General features: G+C 49.8%; 1 protein-coding gene across 1 annotated transcript in view; it reads left to right on the top strand.

Annotated features, from left to right (window-relative positions):
* Positions 1-2634: 2634 nt before the first annotated feature.
* The window catches only part of LOC310819165 (supervillin-like), a gene marked incomplete at both ends in the record, with an annotated part of 36808 nt that continues 20520 nt past the window's right edge, over positions 2635-18922 (top strand). The window contains 14 exons of the mRNA XM_083690411.1: positions 2635-2692; positions 4338-4401; positions 6067-6158; positions 6250-6307; positions 6451-6602; positions 6867-7707; positions 9107-9184; positions 11331-12794; positions 13402-13575; positions 13864-13898; positions 14373-14437; positions 14820-14956; positions 15415-15516; positions 17123-17360. Of these exons, the coding sequence (XP_083546537.1) occupies positions 2635-2692; positions 4338-4401; positions 6067-6158; positions 6250-6307; positions 6451-6602; positions 6867-7707; positions 9107-9184; positions 11331-12794; positions 13402-13575; positions 13864-13898; positions 14373-14437; positions 14820-14956; positions 15415-15516; positions 17123-17360 (3558 nt within the window). The remainder of the gene's footprint in view (positions 2693-4337; positions 4402-6066; positions 6159-6249; positions 6308-6450; positions 6603-6866; positions 7708-9106; positions 9185-11330; positions 12795-13401; positions 13576-13863; positions 13899-14372; positions 14438-14819; positions 14957-15414; positions 15517-17122; positions 17361-18922) is intronic.

The raw sequence follows: 18922 nt of genomic DNA, 5'->3' as shown, positions 1-18922 counted from the left end.
AAGGGTGAGGCGCGTGCGTGTGTGTGTGTGTGTGTGTGTGTGTGTGTGTGTGTGTATGTGTGCGTGTGTGAGTGTGCGTAAGTGTGTGTAAGTGTGTGTAAGTGTGTGTGTGTTTGTGTGTTAAATGGTACCCCTGACTGACTTGATTGAGAGGGGCAGAGTTGGTTTACTGATTTATTTGAGCATAATGAACTCTAACCCACGCTGCTGTAAGCTACTTTTCGAGAAGAAATTTATCGCTGCCTTTGAAATGCTGTCTGTGGGCCAAAACCACCCCTGCTCAAGGTTATTATGACAGAATGGTACAGCTCTTGCCCATTCAATTCCTTTGAAATAACGGTGCATTCATTTGTTGTTTGTTGTTTTTTACAGTATACTAGTTTGCAATCATGTACTTCTGAGGTTCTCTATGAGGTCCAGTATGAGGCTAGATGTCACACTACCTTCACAACTCCTAGATGAAGATTGCAGTGCCTCTTACTAGTGATGCTTTCAACATAGGATCCTTTTCTCTACCCTTTGTCAGTGGAGGCTGGTGGAGGTAGAAATCGGAGGATGGGCTCATTGTGATGCATGGAATGGAATTAGGAATGGTTGATACCATTCCTTTTTACATTCCATGCATCACAATGAGCCCGTACTCCGATTTCTACCGCCACCAGCCTCCCCTGATGAGCTTGTGTTTCTCTCCTGTCCTCCTGCAGTCAGACGTTACAGCAGCACATCAACTCTTGCACAACATTACACCAAGCATTGACCCCGTGGTGTTCTGCGGTGTGTCGGTCCCTACGGGTTGTGGAGCCGAGGCTGTGGCGTGTGTTTCAGTCTCAACATCGGCTCAACACCCACAGATTTCAACTGCTTTGGAAACACAGGATTAAGTAGATCAAGTGACTGAGAGGACAAGCACAATACAAGTTTCCCATTATGACACCATAGCTGGGGCTGTGTGTGTGTGTGTGTGTGTGTGAGTGTGTGAGTGTGTGCTTGTGTGTGTGTGTGTGTGTGTGTGTGTGTGTGTGTGTGTGTGTGAGTGTGTGCTTGTGTGTGTGTGTATGTGTGTGTGTGTGTGTGTGTGTGTGTGTGTATTTATGTGTGTGTGTGTGTGTGTGTGTGTGTGTGTGTGTGTGTGTGCATGTGTGTGTTAGCAGTGTATGCCTGCTTAGCAGTATTAACCTCTTTCAAGTGATGTGACAGAGAAAGTGCAATTGCACGGGATCATTGACAATGCTTGCATTGTGCTCTGTGTGTGTAGGCAAGTTGAAGCTGCTTGCACGCTGCCTATATGGCCAACACATATATTATATTAGATATTAGATCTTTTGTGTGTGTGTGTCAGGTTTCTTTCTTCCCACTTGGCTTCCCCTGGGGGATAGTGTTGTGGGTTGTGCACAGTCATATAATTCAACAAGGCTTTGCTATTGAGAGAGCCTTCTCTGTTTCCCTGCTGCCCCCCCCCCCCTCTCTCTCTCTCTGTCCTGCTCCCTCTCTCTCTCCCTCTCTCTGTCTCTCTCTTTCTCTCTCTCCCCCCCCCCCCCCCTCTCTCTCTCTGCTCACTCTATTTGTGATGACTTGTACAAGTGGTATTTCTTGTCCATTAGAGGAGATTGTGTCTGCACCTCTGTGTGCTGCACTATTGAAACTTGTCCAAGGGTATGTGTGTGTGTGTGTGTGTGTGTGTGTGTGTGTGTGTGTGTGTGTGTGTGTGTGTGTGTGTGCATGAGTGTGTTAGAGTATACTACAGTATGTGTGTGTGGTATATATATATATATATATATATGCATACTGTATACATAGCGTGTGTGCGTGTATGTGTGCGTGTGCGTGTGTGCGTGTGTATGTGCGTGTGTGTGTGTGTATAGGAGAGGTTACGATCTGACTTCCTGGCCACAGACCTGCAGCACCTCTCCTCTCCAAGCCTCAGTCCTCATGGCAGCCTCCTCCAATCCTGCTTCAGCGTTTTTATCATCAGGGCTAATTTCTGCCTGTAATCTGATTAGGGGCTCTGAGCAGCTTTAGCACCCTGCAGCCTCTGCCCCCCCCCCCCCCCCCCCTCTCTCTCTCTCTGTCTGTCTGTCTCTCTCTCTCTCTCTCTGTCTCTCTCTCTCTTTCTGTCTGTCTCTCTCTCTCTCTCTCTCTCTCTCTCTCTCTCTCTCTGTCTCTCTCTCTCTCTCTCTGTCTCTCTCTCTATCCCAATCTTCTCTCTCTCTCAGTTGCGTAGTGCTGAGCTCACAGGAAGAGCACACACACACACACACACACACACACACACACACACACACACACACACACACACACACACACACACACACACACCCAAACTCACACACACACACACACACACACACACACACACACACACACACACACTGAGAGCGTCGGGGGCTGCTGCTATCTGCGTGGTCCGTGGGATCCGCTCCTCCTCTGAGAGTGTGTGTGTGTGTCACTGTCTCGCCGGGCCTGGGTGCTGGCTGTGTGTGTGTGCGCGAGTGTGGAGCTCCTTTACTGCCACTGTCTGACTCTCCATCTCTGCTGCTGCTGCTGCTGCTGCTGAGAGCTGCTACCCTTGCACCACTGCTGTCACTCGGGGGGGGGGCCTGTCACCAGACGCTGGTCTACTGCCTTCCTACAAGCATGTTCCGGACCCCATGGATCACTAACTATCAGAGCAATGGCAGATACTGTGGGAAAGGTAAGGGCGCCTTGGGGGCTGTACAAGCTATGACTGGGCACTTTATTGCCCCTTCGCACAGAAGATCCCAAGGACATGGAATCTTCATAGAAAGGATAGGTTCTGTGCTTGCTTGAGGGGATTGTTGTTGTTGTGTGTGTGTGTGTGTGGGGGGTGTGTGTGTGTGTGTGTGTGTGTGTGTGTGTGTGTGTGTGTGTGTGTGTGAGTGTGTGTGTGTGTGTGTGTGTGTGTGTGTGTGTGTGTGTGTGTCTGTGTCTGTGTGTGTGTGTTTGTGTGTGTGTGTGTGTGTGTGTGTGTGTGTGTGTGTGCGCGCGTCTGTGTGTGCGTCTGTGTGTGAATTCCTACAGCTGCAGTACCACCACTGAATGAATGAGATGTCCATCAGTGGAATAATGCAGTGCTTTCGTAGCTATTTTCTATCACTGTACTTGCTTTATCCAGTCCAAACTGCCCTGATATTCAACAGGTGTTTGCATTATTTGTAGTTGATGACTGTATTGCAGCAAATCCACCACCCACCTTAGTCATGCACTGTGGAGGGTGTGTGGAGAGGGTGGTTTGCTTTACCTTTACACACACACACACACACACACACACACACACACACACACACACACACACACACACAAGCACACAGAACACACACACACACACACACACACACACACACACACACAAGCACACAGAACACACACACACATACACACACACACACACACACACATGTGGGCGAGGGTCTGGTAGTTAAGCAGAGTCTATTTTTCACCTTGTCCTTCCCTCTATGTATTTATAGAAAATCCCCTTCTTCACTCAGCTCAGTTTTGACAGTCAGCATCCTAAGCTGGTCTTTGGCACGTTGTGTTCGTCCCCTTCACGGCCCAGGGAACCGGTCCTTGGTCTGACTTGGCAATCTGGCTGTTCTGTATAGGCCCTGATTGACACATTAGCTCACAGGACGACTCTAATCTCTCCACCTCCCTTGACATCATCCACACCAACACACTTATACATGCACACACACACGCACGCACCCACCCACCCACCCACCCACGCACACGCAGACACTGACACCGACACACACACACACACACACACACACACACACACACACACACACACACACACACACACACACACACACACACACACACCTCTACACCCACCCCCTCCCCTGGCACACCAATCCCTGTCATCAGACTCTGGCTTTTGGGGCCAAAATAACCAGCAGGCCCCCGTACTCTGGAGGCAGCGGCGTCTTGTACAGAAATATGATCTGGTCCCTAAATTGGGGTAAAACTTTACAACAGTGTACGTGTCGTGTGTCGTGTCGCTGGATGTAGAGTGTCAACCATGGTGGGACCCAGAACTGGATGTGGGCGTTTCCTGACCAGTTTCCGTTAGCTTCACGTTGCCTGTTGTTTTCTTCTTCTTCCCTCCCTGTGGATCTTGGTCTGCGAAGCGGATGAGGCTGGAGTCCAGAGTTTAGCTCTGGCATATGTTACATTTCTACGGTCTGATATTCCAGAAATGTTGCTTTTTATGGTGACTTAATACGTGCAGCGATTAGATTATGGCAGTACTTGCATTCCTGGCAAAACATGTCACCTTTCTCATATAATTTGTTTATTTATCTATCTGTCTGCAGGATTTGGAACTGAGGCCCCAGTCAAACTCTGCAATTCAACCTCACTGCCGACAGAAACCTTGAGGTGAGGGGAGCCATTTTGTGTGTGTGTGTGTGTGTGTGTGTGTGTGTGTGTGTGTGTGTGTTAGCTTGGCATACACCAGTGGAGGCTGGTAGAGGTAGAAATCGGAGGACAGGCTCATTGTTATGCACAGAATGGAATGGAATGGATTACAACGAGCCCGTCCTCTGATTTCTACCTCCACCAGCCTCCACTGACATACACAATAATGTAACATGAGTTACAGTAACATCCTGTATATCACTGCCGCATCATCAATATAGGGATAGATAGGGATTAGGATAAGTTTCTCAGACTGGTTTAACTCATCTGACCTGGTAAGCATTAAAAACAGGACATACTTACGAACCCTGTCACCCTGAAGAAGGCAGCTTGCTGCAGAATGTTGGTTCAATAAATAATTAGCATCAAAGCAAGAGTGTGGCTTTCTTTCTTTCTTTCTTTCTTTCTTTCTTTCTTTCTTTCTTTCTTTCTTTCTTTCTTTCTTTCAAGAAGAGGCATAATACCTTTGTTAGGGGTGCATTGTGCCATGTCCCCATATTTAAATGTCCCTATAGACATTAGTGTTTAAACTGCCAACTGGTGTTCGCATGCACAGGCATCATAGTGTAACCATTTCAGGGGAGGCTGGTGGCAGAGAAATGGTGGAAATCAGAGGACGGGCTCATTGTAATGCATGGAACGGAATGCATACCTCCACCAGCGTCCCCTGGAGCATTTAGTTATTTGCTGAGAGGGGTGGTTTCTTAGACATGTGTGATTGTTAGTGAATGCGTTCGGTGCCCTTCCTGATGTCAAGGTGCCACAGTGAAGGTAGAGATGATGATACGGGCCTCATGTGGCATTTGAATTCCCTTCCATATAAAGCCTCTAAACACATGATCCTGATTGTTCCCCTGGAGGTGTTCCAGGACTGGCTAATCTAGTTACCCTCCTGTGGAGACTGACTGCAGGAGGTTGAAATCGGAGGGCGGGCTCATTGTAATGCATGGAAATGGAATGAGGACACGTGTTTGACACCATTCCTCATTCCGTTCCATGCATTACGATGAGCCTGTCCTCCGATTTCTACCTCCACCAGCCTCCCCTGATTCCCATCCTAGTCCTAATAGAAGTGGGAGACACAGTAGAGACCTGTTGTACCCTGACCTGCACTGACCCCTGCGGAGATATGATGTTGACCTGCACCCACCATAGAAGAAAATTGTTTATTTGTAATATTGTTACAAGACACTTTGGCCCTAATATGCTCGGAAAGTCTGGTGGAACTCCGACAAACTGGGCCTTTGTTTACCCAATACAGAGATCGGTAAAAACTCCCAGTGCATAACCATTGGCTGTACTATGCTTCAATCATCTCCCACAGCACCTCCCCTCCCCCAGTGTTTGCATACCACGTTTCTTGATTCAGAGCCACGCCTTAACAGTCGTGTGATTGGCTAAAATCAAATAATGACAAATACTACAAATACTTACTAAGTTCATTTTTCAGTCGTTGTTACTCCAGGCTTATAAGTGATGTGCGCAATAGCTGGTTTATTTGACAAACTTGACGTGAAACGTTTTCAATCTTGATTCCACGTGAGAGTGTGGAATAATCTACAGATTGGAATGTGCCGACACTAATACCTGCTAAAACAGTCTAAATATGACTTTGTGTGGCTTCAGCTTTCAGAGTGACTTCTCACTGGGGGAAAAGACTGCTTTGGTCAAGAGTGTTTCAGATATCGATGCCAACCTACTGGCTGTCCTACCCAAGGGTGAGCTTGCTTCTCAACCTCTGGAATAACAATGTCAAATGTTAGCCCGGCCTCCATTTGTAACTTCCTAATCTCTTTTTTAATCACCCAGTTTCAGAGTTGAAGAAACGTTTTGAGAGCCCTGTCTCAGGTGATTTGGAAATGAACAGGTAATGGTTGCATATCGTCAGCCATCATCAATTCTCATGATAATGTCAGACCTTTCAATGTTCATATAAACTAGCGTCAGTTACACAAAATATGATGTCATAGCAACCTCCTCCCCCCTGCATCCCTGTCTTGTGGTGACCAGGAAGGAGAGGATAGCCAGGCGTCTGGAGGGCATCGAGAGTGATGTGCCCCCAGCCCTGATGCCCAGCTGTGGGGGCCTGGTGGCCAACCGAATGCTGGAGGAGGACCCCCCACGCTACACCAGGGCCTCAGACCCCCTAGAGCCCATCGTGGGTAAGATGGATAGCCGGGGTTATTACTTTGGGAGATGATGTTTGGAAGAGAGTGAATGTGATTTTTGTATGTGATTCACTATGTGCTTATGGGCAGGCTGCTGGAGCCTGGAATGGAATGAGGAATGGTATCAAACAATACAAAACGTGTTATGATACCATTCCTCAATCCATTCCATGCATCACAACGGGGGGCCCGTCCTCCGATTTCTACCTCCGCCAGCCTCCCCTGATGAGCGAGTGTTTCTCTCCTGTCCTCCTGCAGTCAGACGTTACAGCAGAGAGGAGATGGAGATCCCGCAGTTCCAGGTGTCTTCTCCAGAGAGACAGTCCAGGGTGCGGGGGGGTCGACTGGACCAGTCGGCCGCAGCCCACCACCACCCGGAGCCCGCCGCCCCCCCCGGCCCCTCCGACGCCGCCAGCCTCAGCTCCAAGGCCGAGAGGATCGCCCGCTACAAGGCCGAGCGCCGCCGCCAGCTCTCGGAGCGCTACGGAATCCTCCTGGACCAGGAAGTAGACATGGACTACACCCCGCGCTACTCGCGCTCCCGCAGGGAGTCGGAAACCTCGGACAGAGGCTCAGACAGACAGGGCGCCATTTCCGAGCGCAGGAGGGACAGGGACAGGCAGGAGGCCGAGGAGGCGGCGGGGCGGGAGGGGCGGGGAGACCTCAGGGCTCCGCCCTACAGCTCCGGAGTCGGGAGGGTGTACATGCAGGCACACCCTGAGTCACACTCCGCCCCCGGCCACGCCCCGGCCCAAGGCCCTCCTCCGCCGCCCGCGCGGGGGAGGGCGAGCACGTTCTCGGAGCGTGAGAGGGCGATGAACCTGGAGAACTACCGCAGGGCCCAGGAGCGAGTGGGGGGGCCGGGCCAGAGCCCCAGAGCCAGGCCCCATGAGCAGCAGCAGCAGCACCAACCCAGCCCCGAGGAGCTCAACCTCAGCCCCCCCTCCTCCAGAGCCTCCTCCAGGGACTACAGCGTGGCGGCGGTGCCCAGCTCCCCCAGGACGGCCCGCCGTGCGTCCCTGCCCTCGCCGCGGTACGGGGTCTCTCCCGGGGACCTGTTCATCGAGCAGCAGGCACAGAACATCCTCAGCAGACACGGGTGAGTGAGTTAGTGAGTTCACGTCAGGCCTCAGCCATGGCCTTGCCTCTCTCCGCTCGGGGTCAGCTGACCTCCCTAGGGGGTCGTTACGGCCTTCTGCTGCCCTATGAATAGACACATGCACACCAGGGGAGGCTGGTGGAGGTAGACGTCAGAGGACGGGCTCATTGTAATGCACGGAATGGACATGCAGGGAATCCTCATCCTGTTCTATGCTTTATAATGAGCCCTCCTCCGATTTCTCCCTCCGCCAGCCTCTACTGATGTTGACCTAGCCTCGTAGTGTGGTGCTCTACGAGTGTGTTGCCATAAGCTTGTGTGTTAACATGAACAGTCTGCCTGTACTGGTGTTCTGTCTGACTCAGCAGTCATGCAGTTCAGTCTATAGGCCTTTCAGATTCACACAGCCTTGAAACTTTACACTCTGAATGAACCATGTCTGTCTGCCAGTCTGTCTGTCTGTCTGTCTGTCTGTCTGTCTGTCTGTCTGTCTGTCTGTCTGTCTGTCTGTCTGTCTCTCTTGGTCCAGTGTGTGTGTGTGTGTGTGTGTGTGTGTGTGTGTGTGTGTGTGGTGACTGTGTGTATGTGTATGTGTGTGTGTGTGTGTGTGTGTGTGTGTCTGTCTGTCTGTCTCTGTCTGTCTGTCTGTCTGTCTGTCTGTCTGTCTGTCTGTCTGTCTGTCTTGCCCCAGTGTGTGTGTGTGTGTGTGTGTTTGTGTGTGTGTGTGTGTGTCTGTCTGTCTGTCTGTCTGTCTGTCTGTCTCTGTCTGTCTGTCTGTCTGTCTGTCTGTCTGTCTTGCCCCAGTGTATGCGTGTGTATGTGTGTGTGTGTGTGTGTGTGTGTGTGTGTGTGTGTGTGTGTGTGTGTATGTGTGTGTTCTCTTACTCACCACACTGCCACTGGGTGATAACAGCCTTGATGTTTTAACAGCATGCCAGTGGGGGATCATTCTAGACGGTGGCTGAGTTCAGCACTCTGCTCTATCACGCTACCACTGCTCTGGTTTCATAGAGAAGGACAACGCTCTGGGTATCTCATCAGGGGGCGGAGAGGGGCTGGGCGGCGAGGGGGGGTGGGGGTGGGGTGGGGGGGTGGGGGTGGGGGTGGGGTGGGGGGGTGGGGATGGGGGAGGGGGGGGGGGGGGGGTCAGGGGGTTTGATGAGAAGGTAAGGTTTCAAAGCTTGCCCGGTGAGCCAGCGTTGAGGTATGACCAGAGCCAGAGAGCTCAGAGTCCAACCTTCCTTAACACTTCTTATCTTACATCTCACTCATGGGACCTTCGTCAAAAGCAGCCTTCTTCAGAACATACAGTCCACACTGACCATCTCGTTATCATGAAAAACTAAGTCTTTATATGGCCCTCGCTAAGCTGTGTTGTTTTCACCACGTTGTCCTCTAGCCTGGCGACCTTGTCTCAGAGCGAATGGTCTCTCCCGACAGACTCCGACAGTGAGTCTGTTATCAGCTGGCCCTCCAGGTACTGTAGGAATACATGGATGTAGATGTGTCTGGCCTGAAGACCACCCCTGTTAACCTGGAAAACTGTTCTAATATTGTAGCTCCTTAACCACAAGTCCTAACCCATCCCCCATGTAATACTATATTACTGTATGCAGCAATGATTTCCCCATTAACTGTCATCTCCCAGTTAACGGGTGTTTTTGGTTCTGCGGTTCTCAGTGTGAGCGTTGGATTGGAGTTGTTTAACTGAATCCTTATTTTGTAATCAATGTTTTGAATGTTTTATCTGCATAACCATTATACTATTCTAGCAACTCCTACATGTTCACAAGCCTACCGGTCAGAAACTTGGTTGAAGAGTGAATGCTTTGGTCACACTTCAGTAATGGGTTAAAAATGCAGGTAGAAGTTTATGGCCTATCCATAACTGCACTGTATCATTGACAACTACTTGTGACATAGTTCAAGCAAGCTGTGTGTGTGTGTGTGTGTGTGTGTGTGTGTGAGAGAGAGACCTGTGTTAACAGGCGGATGAGGAGGTATTGGGGGTGAGAACATCAGTCAGAGGCCCTACGGTAACTAACCCAGGCCTCTCAGTGGCCACTGACTCAGCACCTACTCAGCGCAGTCCTCTGATTTCTACTTCCACCAGCCTCCCCTGCCTCAGACCCACTGAGGCACACAACTCAGTCAGGTTATTAGGCCAATGGAATTACGTGCTCTTTCTTTGCTATTCCGCAAATTACCTGAAAATGAGAACCTCATTGTTTTCCATGTGAGAGCCAAATACAAAATCCCAATTTGCTTCTTTAAGAAATAGTGTTATTGATTCTCTGATTAGAACCTACAGGAAATGGAGCTGTTCTCTAGGGCGAGAGCAACTTCTAAGTGCCCATTTATCAACAGTGTTAAAACCTTATGTTGTATTGCTAGATTACATTTAGTGCCCTTCTAATCTTTTAATCAGACGTTGATACCGGCAGCAGCACTGGTGGAAGCCACTAGAGCATTCTGTGCTACGGTGTGAAGCTCGCACGTCCATAAGCCTCCGGCGAGGAAAGGGTTAAGGGGTATATTTTGGGCCCGGAGCTTGGCCCAGATACTCTGTATGGCAGGGCATCTGAATGGCTTGTGAGATTTGGCAGGTGGGCCCGTAGCCAGGCTTTGAGCCGTATGGACAGGTGAGTCCAGTTACTCAGTCCCACCGGGGCCAGGCTAGCCTGTAGGGAGCTGTCTAACTCTGGAGCCTAAACGTTGATGGTCCCCCTATATATATTAGCCAGACATCGCTATCTGGGTCGCTTTTCATAGCTTCCGCTGACAGCGAGTGCTTCATTTACCCCGAGAAGAACAAGTTGTGTTGCTTTCCGACAGGTTTAAATGGCTAGCTAGCTCTCTCTCTCTCTCTCCGGTGTGGGATCTATAGCCAGCTTCCTGTGTGGACAGTGGACAGTGCTTGATTTACGTGCACAGATTGAATTACAAAGGGATTCAAGTTATGTAGCTTCCCAACAGGTATAAATGGTCATCACTCCAGCAATGGGACCTGTCCTGCACCATAGAAATAGATCTTCACATCCTGTGTGGCCCATACATTATCTCACTCCTCATGCTAATTCAAATGTCCTAGGTCCAAATGTCTGTCTGAAGTAATGTCACGTAGCGTGCGTTGCTCACTAACTACTATTTTAAACCCCTTCATGCCATGTCAGATGAATCAGTGGGCCATCAATTAGGAAAGGATTAGTGGTCCAAAATCAGATTAACCATATGACCTTTAGCTACTGGGACCTAGTGGTCACAGATTAGAGGTGTAGTTGAGGCTATTTTTTGGTCGAGAGAAATTAGTGGGGATTGCTCTAGAACTATAGGCCTACTGTACAGTGCAACTACAATGGAGGCATTAAGCATGCTGCTACTTGAACTTGTTGTCATTTTGCTCGATGGAACCGGGCTTTCAGCCGGGTTCCATAACGTTTCTCATAAAAGCATGTGTACGGTACTGTATATCCCTGTGTAACTGCGCGTGTTGTTTCTAGATTAATGACGTTCCTAGATTGATTTCTTGATTTGATTAGGTTTTTTCTTTTTTGTCAACTGCTAATTTCAAATTTAAGTTCTAATGGGTTGTCTCATTGCTCATCCATTCTTCTCCTTTTAAGAATCAGAGTAAGAGAAAGAATGGCAAAAGACGAGAGCTCCCAAAGGGCCGGCCCAGAGCGGGGGGGGTTCGATGCCTCACCGAGCAGCAGACACCGCCCCCAGGGGAACACAGCCCACTACGTGTCCCAGCGCCCCGACCCTTCCACCTACCAAATGGCCGATCCCTCTGGTTCCTCTCAGCCCAGCCCTGGGCACCATCAACATGCCTACGGACACGTACCCTACCCTGTCTCAGGCCCGCACACCCATGGCCACACCACTGGCGGCACTGCCATGGGGCAGGGGGGCATCGGGGGCATGGATCCCCAGCCCTACCTGGCCATGCCCGCCCCTGTGGCCTCTAAACTCCCTGTAGGCTCTCCGGAGGTGGAGCCCAGGAGGAGGGTGAGTGAGGACCCCACCGCCGCTCCCCAGAGGGAGGGCAGGCAGGTGCTGAGGGAGGAGGTCTACACGGAGGGTCTGCTGAAGAGCAGGAAGGCCGTGCTGCCCTCGGAGATCCGCCGCAGGGAGAAGAGCGTGGACGACCCCCAGAGAGGACGCCAGGAGGACATGGAGTGGGAGAGTTACAGAGGAGGAGGAGGAGGAGGAGGAGGAGGGGGGAAGAGAAGCAGCAGGGCAGAGGATGAGTGGGACAGAGAGAGACCACAGGAACGGGGGAGGGAGAGGGGGAGGGGGAGGGAGAGGGGGAGGGAGAGTGGGAGGGAGAAGGTGCCGCGCTGGTCCAATCTGGACAGTCAGGAGGACACAGCCAGGCCCTTGGAGCCCCCCCAACCCAAATACCAGGCCCCAGCGCCCCCCCAGTCCAAACAGCATGCCCCAGAGCCCCCCCAACCCAGACACCAGGCCCCAGAGGCGCCCCAACCCAAGTACCAGGCCCCAGGGCCTCCCATGTCCAGAGATCCAGCCATAGTGCCCACACAACCCAGAAAGTATGGCCCAGAGCCCCCTCGATCCAGACAGTATGCCACTGACCCCGTCCAGCCTACATACCAGGCCCCAGTGCCTCCCCAGTCCAGACAGCCAGCCCCAGAGCCTCCCCAACCCAGACAATATGCCCCAGAGCCTCCCCAACCCAGACAATATGCCCCAGAGCCCCCGCAACCCAGATACCAGGCTCCGGATCCTCCCCGTCAAGAAGCCCAGATTCAGCCCATCCAGCCGGAGCGGCAGAGGACCGACTCGGCCGTCTATCTCCAGAAGGGCTCCTCCCTCCCCCAGGCCAGACACAGGAGAGTGGAGGGGGTCGTCGGGCCCAAGCCTAAGATCAGGACGCGCTCCATGTCCGACATCGGAGTAAACCAGAGATCAGCCATGTACCGGAGCATGGCCACAGCGAGCAGGGAGGCAGTTGTAGCCGTGCAGGGAGAGCTGGTCAACGGGGAGGTGGGGGCCCTGGACACACGGGTCTCTGTGGCCCAGCTCAGACACTCGTACCTGGAGAACGCCAACAGGAAGCCCGAGCTGTAGGTGGAACAGCATGGCTGTGTCTGACTAGACTTTCTCTCTAACTCCGCATCCAGACTGCTATGGCCATTTACATAACAAGTACCTCGCCACCATGGCCCATCATATTGTGCCTTGTGTGCTTGTGTGTTTTTGAATGCGGTGTCTGACTTTGTTAACACAGTGTTATGACTACAGTAATTACAGTGTTATTACACAGGTATAGGGGGGTGAATTAGTTGTTTGTCTTGTCTTTAGCCACCTGCTTGGAGGTTCTGCCATTGTGACGCTGCCATTGTGAGGCTAAACCTGAGTGGATTGGTGCTGCATGCTGTGATGGTATGGGTTGCTGGGCCGACTGGGTTGCTGGGGCGACTGGGTTGCTGTGAAAATCCCTCATTTTGGGGATGTGATGGTGTTGTGTGACTAATGCGTGCAACCTGCGCTAACCTGGATGTCACTGCCGTCAAAGACGCTCAAACTTGATCAAAACCAAAACAGCCCAACAATAATAAACCACGTGATTATTCTCCCTTTTTCTGTTGTCATCGTCGCTCTCTCTCTCTCTCTCTCTCTCTCTCTCTCTCTCTCTCTCTCTCTCTCTCTACAACACACAACCCCTAAAAGGGAGCCTACTAAAGTAGAGCTAACCACCATGGAAGTAGATCCGGCCGGGAGCGCTGATCGTGACAGGGGTGCGCGGAGGCCTCGGCGCTACATCACCCCAGGGGACAACCGCAAGTCCTCTGAGAGGTTTAGGACCCAGCCCATTACCTCAGCAGAGCGGCTGGAGACCGATAGGTACTGGGTCAAGGGTCACACTGAAAGGTCCATACAGTACTGTAGTTCACATGTGCCTCCATGAAGAAGAGACATTATTACCAATGCAGTTTTGTAGCAGTGGGTGGTACAGTGGCTGTTGTTGATTTTCATTATGGTACATGGTGGGTAAATAATATGATTTTACATTGTGTGAATACTTGGTGACACGATCTGTTTTCCTCGTGGGTAATTCACACTGTGCAAAAAGCAACCTGTCTCAAATATATTTTGATAGATGTTGGGTTTCTTTTTGTTTTTCTCTCTCAGGTCCCGACTGAGTCCGACAGAGCTGGAGGTCAAAGGTTAGGACCCTACTTCATTCTAATGAAAACCAAATAGATACTAATGACTGACAACAACATTTCTCTAAATTTGCTGCATCATGCCTTTCGTTGCTCTCTATTTGACAACATAGTTATTCACCTAACCCTTTGGTTGCTCACTATGTGACAACACAATACTGTGTGAGAGGGACTGCGCTTAAGGTAAACAGTGACAGCTGTTGAAGGCTAAACCTCCCTTGTAGGATTAACACAGTTAAGAGGTGCAGGAAAAAACGTACACACAAGCAGACCTGTGTTTTAACTACGAGCTTAAAGCTTACAGCTCTGTCCTTGCTAGCATAACTTGATCAGACTGCTACCATTAGCATTACTTGATCAGACTGCTATCATTAGCCTCCTGTACTTGATTCAAGATGGCTCCCTGCAGCTCTCTGCGGGTTTAAACACCGTTGAAGGTCCAGTATGACAGTTTCCCTCCCTTCTGTGTTTCAGTGGATGAAGAGAAGCTGGATGACAGAGCTAAGATGAGTGTGGCTGCCAAGAGGTCCCTTTTCAGGGTACGCCGTCTTCCTCGTGTACATTAGTCTGTCTGTACTCCTGCTGTCTATACTGTATCTATGATTAGACACACACACACACACACACACATACACACACACACACACACACCGTACTACACACACACACACACACACACACACACACACACACACACACACACACACACGCCGTACTACACATACACACCGTACTACACACACACACGCACACACAAACACACACACACACACACACACACACACACACACACACACGCATGTTGACTGTGTGAATATCACTGTGTATCGCTACTGTGACGTCACACTCTTCTCCTGTCAACGCGTATGCCATGGTACTGACCCAAAATACCTTTTTACAATCCGCCATCTTCCATGTTAGGAGCTGGAGAGGACCACAGAGGGCAGCATTCCCAAACCACGGTCCCGGAACGCCGCCGTGGAGAGGCGTCTGAGGAGGGTCCAGGACCGCTCACATACACAACCTGTCACCAACGAAGAAGTGGTCAATGCAGCCACGTAGGTCACCTTACGCTGCTAGTCTGGGATCATTTAGAGTAGTTTACAGATGAAGGGACTGTGACTCCTTTTTTTAGAATCGCGCGCATGTTTACTATTCAAAGCTCTGAACCCAGATCATCTCAAAGTTTTTATTTTGACAGAATGGTGCCAGTTGCTCCCTTGAACAGTTGATTTTAATCCATCGGTTGAAAATGATGCCAATTTATCCTTACTCTTCTTTCTCTTCTTTGTTTGCTCCCATGTCTACTCCTTTGTTTTCCTGTGGATCTCCTGGCTGCTTCTTTGTGACATCTATCCCTAAATGGCTTCTTTCCTCCTGTGACTCTCCCTTCTTTATATTCTTCTGTCCATTTCTGTCCGACTCCCCCGTGTCTGTGACTCTGACCTGTCCCCTGTCTGTGACTCTGACCTGTCTCCTGTCTGTGATTCTGACCTGTCCCCCCTTCACTATAAAGTGTCCCTGCTCTGTCCTCACAATCGGGTTCGGTCCACTCCACGGTAACCCCCCGTGGCCCCAGTCCCACTGCAGTCAGCAGCACCAACATGGCTAGTCTCAGGTATGTGTGTGTGTGTGTGTGTGTGTGTGTGTGTGTGTGTGTGTGTGTTTGTGTGTGTGTGTGGAGTACGTGAGTGAGCACAATATTTGGGTTTTAAACTAATTGGGATCCTATTAGGGCTTGCATGCTTTCTGTCTCCTCTCTTCCTCCCTGCAAGATTGTGTTCAGTTACATTCAGGTTTGAACTGGCTTGTGAAGGGAAAATGCTCTTAAAGGGATAGTTCACTAAAATTCCAATATCACATATTTAACCAGTGATTGGTAAAAATTTACTTTAATTAGTGGTTAGTGACGGTGCCCAGATAAAAAGAACCATAGTGTTAATTAAAGCCATTTTCCGTGGCCATAGACTCATTTCAGGGTAATGAACCAAATATCGGATTTTGTCATTTCTGTCAACTATCCCTTTAATCAGATATTTGATGATTCACTATTTTCTCTCGATTTTTGAATGCACTGGGCAGACATCTGCTCTACACTGCCCTCTGCTGTTCATAGTGATCAACAACATGAGTCTCACATTACCTTGCTATTTCTGCTAACTCACATGCTACTAGTTTCCCTGGAATAGCTAGGCTGCATGAACCTTATAGGGGGAAGAAGCTAGTGTTGACACAATAGCCTCTTGGTCACTTTCCCACTTCTATTTCCCAGCATTAGCCTACTGCTTCCAAAGTTTTCTTGTGAGCTGTTGAAATGCTTCACATGTCTAGTGAAGGAGGGAGAAAGAGAGGGAGAAATGAGAGAGGGAGCGAGAGAGAGAGAGAGAGAGAGAGAGAGAGAAAGAGAGAGAGAGAAGAAATGTCAAAGGTGAAATTAGGTAAGGCTCCGTGGTCAGAATCCCGTGACCGTACAGCGTGCTTGTTTACTGAGGAGGTTAAACTTAACATGCTGATGAAGGGACAGGAACAGGCAGACCCTATCTCCTGGCTGGATCTTCTGACGGCCAAGCACATGAACATGGTTATCTGCTCAGTTTAGTAGACACACACACACACACACACACACACACACACACACACACACACACACACACACACACACACACACACACACACACACACACACATCCACTTATAACTCTGTTGCTACCCCATGCAGTGATCAGGAATCTCAGTTATTTACAGTACCTAGATGATATTTACACGACACATGCTTATCAGGAGAGGCTGGTGGAGAGTGTCTGCTGGGATCATACACACTGAAAAATGTATGCACTCAATGTAAGTCGCTTTGGATAAAAGCGTTAGCTAAATGGCATATGTTGTGTTATTATTATACAGTGTGTGTCACGTGTGGCTTGACACCATTCCTAATTCCGTTCCATGCATCACAATGATCCCCTCCTCCGATTTCTACCTCCACCAGCCTCCACTGAAGCTCAACGAGTCGTTGGTTCAGAAGTAGTCCCAATGCTCTAGCATTATCATGCTCATGGGGTTCATTTCAATCAATGCACGGTGTCAAACCCTGGTGTCATTCCTCCCCCCAGCCTGCAGGCGTCCTCGCAGCACGGCTCCACGGCGCAGGAGAGAAAGGAGAGGGAGGAGAGGGAAGAGAGGGAGGAGAGGAAGGACAGGACGGAGAGGCAGGCTCAGCAGCCAGTAGAAGCAGCGGAGCCTGGGGAGAAAGAGGGGATGGGGATGGGAGGGGAGGAGGCCGGCGGCCCAGACGAACCCGACCTCTCTACCCTCAGCCTGGCGGAGAAGATGGCCCTGTTCAACCGCCTGTCCCAGCCCACCACCAAGCCTGCCGAGGGGGGCGCCACCAAGCCCGACACACGCCAGCGCAGGGCCAACGCACGCTTCCAGACCCAGCCCATCACCCAGGGAGAGGTGGACCAGGTAGGCAGCACTGGCCCAGGTCTCTCACTCACCAACACAGATACTCTTTCTTTATCAACATTGCAGCCTCTTTTCTACATTTCAGTCTTTAATATTACTTTAATATTACTATTTTTTAACATTACAGTCTCTTTAACATTTCAGTCTCTTTAACATTTCAGTCTCTTTAACATTACAGTCTCTTGACGTCACAGAAGTCGAACCCTAAACTGATACTTCAGACTTTCAGTACCATTCCACGTTACACATCCATCATTCTCTGTAACCACCGACGAATAAAACAACAGAAAAGCCCCCAAAGCAAACTCTTTTATTTCATCCAATAACACCACAGTATAAGTATAAGAAACACAACATCGAGGGCTTACGCAATAAAGTCCTGCAACAGTACTGACCTTCAACATTCTGTCCTGCTGAACCAATCATGTGTCCACCACACAGGAAGTAGAGCCTGTGGTAGCCTCGCCATTGGCTAACGGTGCCTTAGAGAACAGCCAGGGAGAACAAGTAAGAGCATCCGCTGCCTAGACAGAGCTTCTGATTGGTCGTTTTGCTACGTACTTGTGCGCTCGTAGCATTCTGATTCGGCTTGTATGGACAGTGTGTTGCCGGTGGTGACCAGTCGTGGTCTTGCTGTACATGGCTTGTTTTGTTGACATTGCAGCTTTTTGAGCCGATGGTTTGAAAATCAAGTAGGATGTCGACCTGCTGTACTGTAACTTCCTCAGCAACTCATTGGTTTTGGAATGAGCTACAGTATTCTGACAAGGGGAGGCTGGTGGAGGTGGAAATTGGAGGACGAGCTCATTGTAATGCATCGAATGGAATTAACAATGGTATCGTGCCTCAATTCGTTCCATGCATTACATTGAGCCCATCCTCTGATTTCTACCTCCACCAGCCTCCCCTGATTTTGAGGTTGTGCTTGCTTATAGAAAAATGTAGTCATGGAAAAATACAGCAATGCCTCTAAATGCTTATTCAATGGCTGAATAAGCATGAATGCAGAGGGATATTTATGCATTCATTATGTTGTACTGTCATTGTATGCATGCAAGAGAGGTCTTAGGCAAGTCTTAGAAGTGCACATTTGAGGTGAATGTCAGAGGTTTTAATTACGAATGAGTAAATCGACGGGGGAATTCCAAACCCGTCATCAAAGGTTGAATTGAGAACAGTCGTCGCGTTAATGCATACTGTACTGCTTGGTTCTGGAGTTGCATTGAAACCCTACTGGGTCCAAACTGAATAAGAATGGTAAAGGCTAAGTGGGTACCTTTCAGGAAAGAACACTAAAGTATCATTCATCCCTAACAGAACATGTACGATATTTTACGATAACATACAGTTCATATCGGTATGACAATACGTCACGAAAACGTATCTGTACTGAGAGTGACCTCTTACATGCTTTCCATTGAAGTGAATGGAGCACTTTTGGTCACTTTTTTGTTTATTATTGGCCATGGTCCCTGCTTCTTTTTTTTTTTTTTTTTTTTTTTTTTTTACTGAGCTTGCCCTACTTTCTCTGATTGATCTGTTCTGACTGCATGCCTCTGTCT

The sequence above is a fragment of the Argentina silus genome (genome assembly GCF_951799395.1).
Source record: "Argentina silus genome assembly, chromosome: 18".
NCBI lineage: Eukaryota > Metazoa > Chordata > Actinopteri > Argentiniformes > Argentinidae > Argentina > Argentina silus.
Note: the sequence above shows the minus strand (reverse complement) of the source record. Positions and strands in the feature narration are given on the sequence as shown.